The following is a 4,507-nucleotide window of genomic DNA, read 5'->3' on the forward strand; positions in this document are numbered from 1 at the left end:
AATGCTTAACCCGGAGAAGGGTGATGGTTGCCTCAGCGATAGCATCTCTCTGTCTCAGACCCCCCCTTGTCGACAGGAAACTCCATGCGACGGTAACTGGGATTGAGGTTGCTGAATCTACAGTACAGCCAGTTGCCTACTGCGCTCGACTAGGACTGAAGGTTGGAGCCAATCATGCAGACTGCAGCAGAGAGCTACAGCCATTGGGCCCAAACAATGCACTAGAGGGAGAGTCCAGGTTTGCTCATCGTCATGGATTTTATCATCGCTTCTTCTAACTCAGTAAGCAGATATGCACATCAATAGCTTTCTCTTCGCAATAGCACATATATGCACAGATATGAACCCATGGCCCAGATATGCACATCAATAGCTTTGTCTTCGCAAATCAGCCCAGTAAGCAGATCCATGCTATTGCGCTTCACATCCATGACAGCCATCGGAACATTCTTATCAAAATTGCAAGTGATTTAATCATTATTGTTGACTACTAAAGTACATGGGCTCATTGCTCTGACTAATACTAGTCTCTCAAGCAATGAACAAATGAATATTCAGGATTCCAGGCAACCCAAAATTGCGACGACTAACCGAGCAATTCGGCGCAGCAGCTTCGAAAGTAGGCGGGTTACACTTGAGCCGACTGCAGATATGTCCGCTCATAGAGACCCATCACCTGATCAGCCACTGTCCACATTATGGCCTGACCAGGTGGAATCCTCATGAGCCTGGGAAGCAGGCCTTTCCACAGGGCCCGGAGGCCCTCTTCCGCGTGTATCGTCCGTATCGCATGGAACATGCCCTTGTACTTGATGTCGCCGGTCCTCCCTTGGGCCATCAGCCTGGTCTTCACCACGTCGAAAGGCCCGGTGCAGATCGGCCCTGCGGTTCCTGCAAGGAACCCCGAGACCATGGACTGCCATGGCTGGAGAACCTTGCCGTCTCCTTCATGCTTCTTCCAGAGAAAAATGTCTATCGTGTTCTTGGCTGTGAACATCGCGGCTTGGTTTGTACCGTTGCGCATGACGGTTGGTGATGCCCCAGACCACAGGCCAAAAATGCCTTCCTCGCGAACAATTGTCTTTGCACAGTGTATGGGCCCTTTGTATCTCAGCAGGTCCGTGCTTAGTCCTTTTTGTTGCTGTAATCTAATCTTCACCACCTGCATCGACCATATAAAAACATTACATCAATTCCCTCAATAAAACAAGCTTGAAATAAAACATAATCACAGTGATACAATGTACATTTCAGTTCCCAATGAATATGACAAGGTACAGCAACAGAATTCAAAATCAATATAATTTTCCTCTTTTCGTTCGTGGAATATCTAATAAAGAGCAATGCTTGGTTGTATTGGTGTAACACAGTTTTCCTCGTGCACTGAGGATTCAACTATAGAACACTGCACTTCCAGTCAAAGATGAAAAAAGTGAATTTGAAAAAATATATAATGGTGGTTTTCGGTTCAACTATCCATTGCAATGCAGTTACAGTCTTGGAGTGTATTTTCACATAGTTTTGTAACTTCAAGCAATTTCTATTGTAGTAATTAAGAGTATTTTTTTAATACTTCCATGCAGTATAATTAGGCAGACATTCTGCACGTAAACACCAGAGGAACCTCAGAACTAATATTCACAATGCATTACTGATGTTATAAGATAAAGCTCCGTTTCCCTGTTACAATACCAAAAAAGCTGCATCTTTTGCCCCAAACTAGGTAATGTACTCCCTCCGTCCCAAAATTCTTGTCTTACATTTGTCTATATATGAATGTATCTAGTCACGTTTTAGTATTTGGATACATTCATTTTTAGACAAACCTAAGACAAGAATTTTGGGACGGAGGGAGTATGAATTAAGATCCTAGTACCTTATCATTCTACTCCCTCCGTTCCTAAATATAAGTCTTTTTAGAGTTTTCACTAGGGGACTACATACGGAATACGTAGTCCCCTAGTGAAACCTCTAAAAAGACTTATATTTAGGAATGGAGGAAGTAGTTTTCTAGTCCTTGTTAACAATACGATGCTACAACCGAGACTAAATATGTTTGGATTGTAGCTAACGTGGTGCTGGGAGTGAAACATAAGCTTGTGAATTTGAATGATCTTTCTTCCGGTTGGTTTAATGCTTCTGCAGGAAGAGACAGAAAAATTCTTATGATTGGTGTGGCACTGTGGCTGCTATCTTCTAGGGCATATGGAAAACTAGGAATGAAATCATGTTTTCAGTGTGTGCGCCGGGAGATCCCACCAATATAGTTCTATATGTTTGTCATTTCTTAACATGCTGGGTGCCCCTGCAGAAAGGTGCTCTTCGAAGACTGTCGCGGCTGGGATTGCAATGGTGGCGCACGAGGTGCATGGACGTTGACATGGCTGGAATCCTATCAGCATGACACTAACAATGTAGTCGTTTTCCCCTTTACTTCCTTGTGTCCATTGGTGCCTGTTGTGGATCTTCGGTCTAGCTTTTGATGTAAACAGCAACTAGCCGTGCCATTTGTTTCTACCTGAAATCCTGAATGCTGTTTTCAGTTTAAGCTTGTAGGTGCAGTGCTTTTAGCTTTGCAGGGTCTGGATGGTTTGTATCCAGCCCTGGGTCTGGTTGGAGTGTGTGTGATACTTCTCTAATTTCTGAATGAAATCAGGGCCCGTGGGTTCCATCCGTCAGGAAAAAAAACAGCTGATAGTACTAAAGATGCCACAACTACTCATCATTCCCGGTCAAATACAGTTAACAGCATTGTAGCGGGCAGCCGAATGCCAACAAGGACAGCATTAACACGAGTAGCAGGTGCTTCTGGGTCAAACGTATTTGACAGCATTCTATAAGCAGGGTAGGTAGACAAATGCCTCACCACTTCCTTGCGCATGTTACTAAGTAGCAGACCACAATTGGACCGCAAATCACAGAGCTTTCATGTTTTAATCCCAACGGACAGGTTGTCAGAAATGCATCAACATCATGCAGACACAAGATTGAATATTTGAATAGCTGCCGGGATCTGGTTTATGTTTTCGTTATTTACATTTATACATCAACGATGCAATTTTTACAGCGATAAAACTACACTTTAAGATCCCGGCAAGGAATCGTCTAGAGCTGTGCAGATTATATACTGCGAACAAAAGACGTGAACACATCGTACTCACGGACAGGAAGCACGAACGATCTGGGAACTCATAGCAGTAGTACCATATACTAAGTATGTATACAAGAAGTAAGAAGAAGAGGAGAGATGTGCAATCTGACCTCGAATGGGGTGACGATGACGAGGGCCTCGAGGACGCCGGCGCCGAACCCGGAGGCGAGTCGTCCCTGCGCGGAGACCTTGCCGGTGACGGGGTCCTTGAAGGCGGACTGCAGCATGGCATTGGAGCCGAGGCGGAGCGCGTACTTGAGCGTGAGGTGGGTGGCGAAGGGCGTGAGGCCCTTCCAGAGCGCCGGCACGCCCTCGGCGCGCGCGACGGTGGTGCCGCAGTGCGCGATGCCGCGGTAGGCCCCCGCGCGGTCGAGCTGCAGCCTGGTCTTGACGACGTCGATCGGCTGCAGGCAGCACGCCTCCATGACGCCGCCGAGCGACCCCGCCGCCGCCTTCACGTAGGGCGGGATCGGCGCCCTGCCTCCGCCGCCGTTGCGCGGCTCCTCGGCCCGCGGCGGCGGGGAAGGGGGCGATGCCATTCGGGTCCGATAGGCGGGCCTTAGCGGGTGGCAGGCGCGGCGGGGAAGAGGGTCTTGGATTGTTGCTCGGTTGCTCTTTTTCACCCACTTTTGTGCGGGGGATCCGAAAAGGAGCGGCGCTGGTTATATGGAATCGGCGAGAGACAGGGACGAAGAAGGGCACGTAGTTGTCCCGGGACACGTCAGCCGTCAGGGTTTGGTCTATGATGACAAAGGAAAAAAAGAACGGCCCACCGGGACCAGGGCGTTGTAGCGGAAGCGTAACTGTTGCCGCGCGTGCTTGGACCCACAGGTCAGACACCAATTCGGCAAGGAGTCTGCACCTACACGGCCCGGAGGAGTGCACGGAACAGGCTCGATTGATTTGGGGTCCGTGGGCGGCGAATCGTCGAACGGTCGCTATTTCGTCTGGTTTTTGTTTCTCTCGGCGGTAAATTTTGTGTTTTAACCTTTTGAATAAAAAATATACAGTTTTGACCTTTATTTAAAAATAATTTCAAATCTAACCTCTTTACGTGACGTCAACGTCCCTGACGTCTGGGTTGCACTGGAGACGTCAGGGACCATGTCGTCTGGTATGGGCCTACATGACTGGCTGACCTGCTGAGTTTCTGACTGGTGCTACCTCTTGAGCTTGCGTTGGTTTTTCCCTTTAAGAGAAAATGGTGATGCAGAACAGTAGCAGTAAGTATTTCCCACGGTTTAAGAAACAAAATAGCCAAATCATATTATAAAGGATAGACAATATAAATAGGAGAAAGTTCATGTAAAAATAGATATCAGATGGTCCTTTTGTGTCTATTTGGACTAGATGGCA

General features: G+C 47.5%; 1 protein-coding gene across 1 annotated transcript; it reads right to left on the reverse strand.

Annotated features, from left to right (window-relative positions):
- Positions 1-450: 450 nt before the first annotated feature.
- Positions 451-3,781, reverse strand: LOC123448904 (mitochondrial succinate-fumarate transporter 1). The gene is made up of 2 exons (XM_045125939.1): positions 3,262-3,781; positions 451-1,162 (listed from the first exon to the last, which is right to left on the reverse strand). Exons 1-2 carry the CDS (start codon positions 3,688-3,690, stop codon positions 629-631), a joined length of 963 nt encoding a protein of 320 aa, XP_044981874.1. The 5' UTR covers positions 3,691-3,781; the 3' UTR covers positions 451-628.
- Positions 3,782-4,507: the final 726 nt, after the last annotated feature.

Source organism: Hordeum vulgare, chromosome 4H (genome assembly GCF_904849725.1).
Source record: "Hordeum vulgare subsp. vulgare chromosome 4H, MorexV3_pseudomolecules_assembly, whole genome shotgun sequence".
Taxonomy (NCBI): Eukaryota; Viridiplantae; Streptophyta; class Magnoliopsida; order Poales; family Poaceae; genus Hordeum; species Hordeum vulgare.

Excerpts from the sequence above, each read along its gene's own strand:
- LOC123448904 (XM_045125939.1), bottom strand. The coding sequence starts at position 3,690 with ATGGCATCGCCCCCTTCCCCGCCGCCGCGGGCCGAGGAGCCGCGCAAC. Across the intron at positions 1,163-3,261 it reads TCATCGTCACCCCATTCGAG|GTGGTGAAGATTAGATTACA; the intron begins GTCAGATTGCAC and ends TGGTCGATGCAG.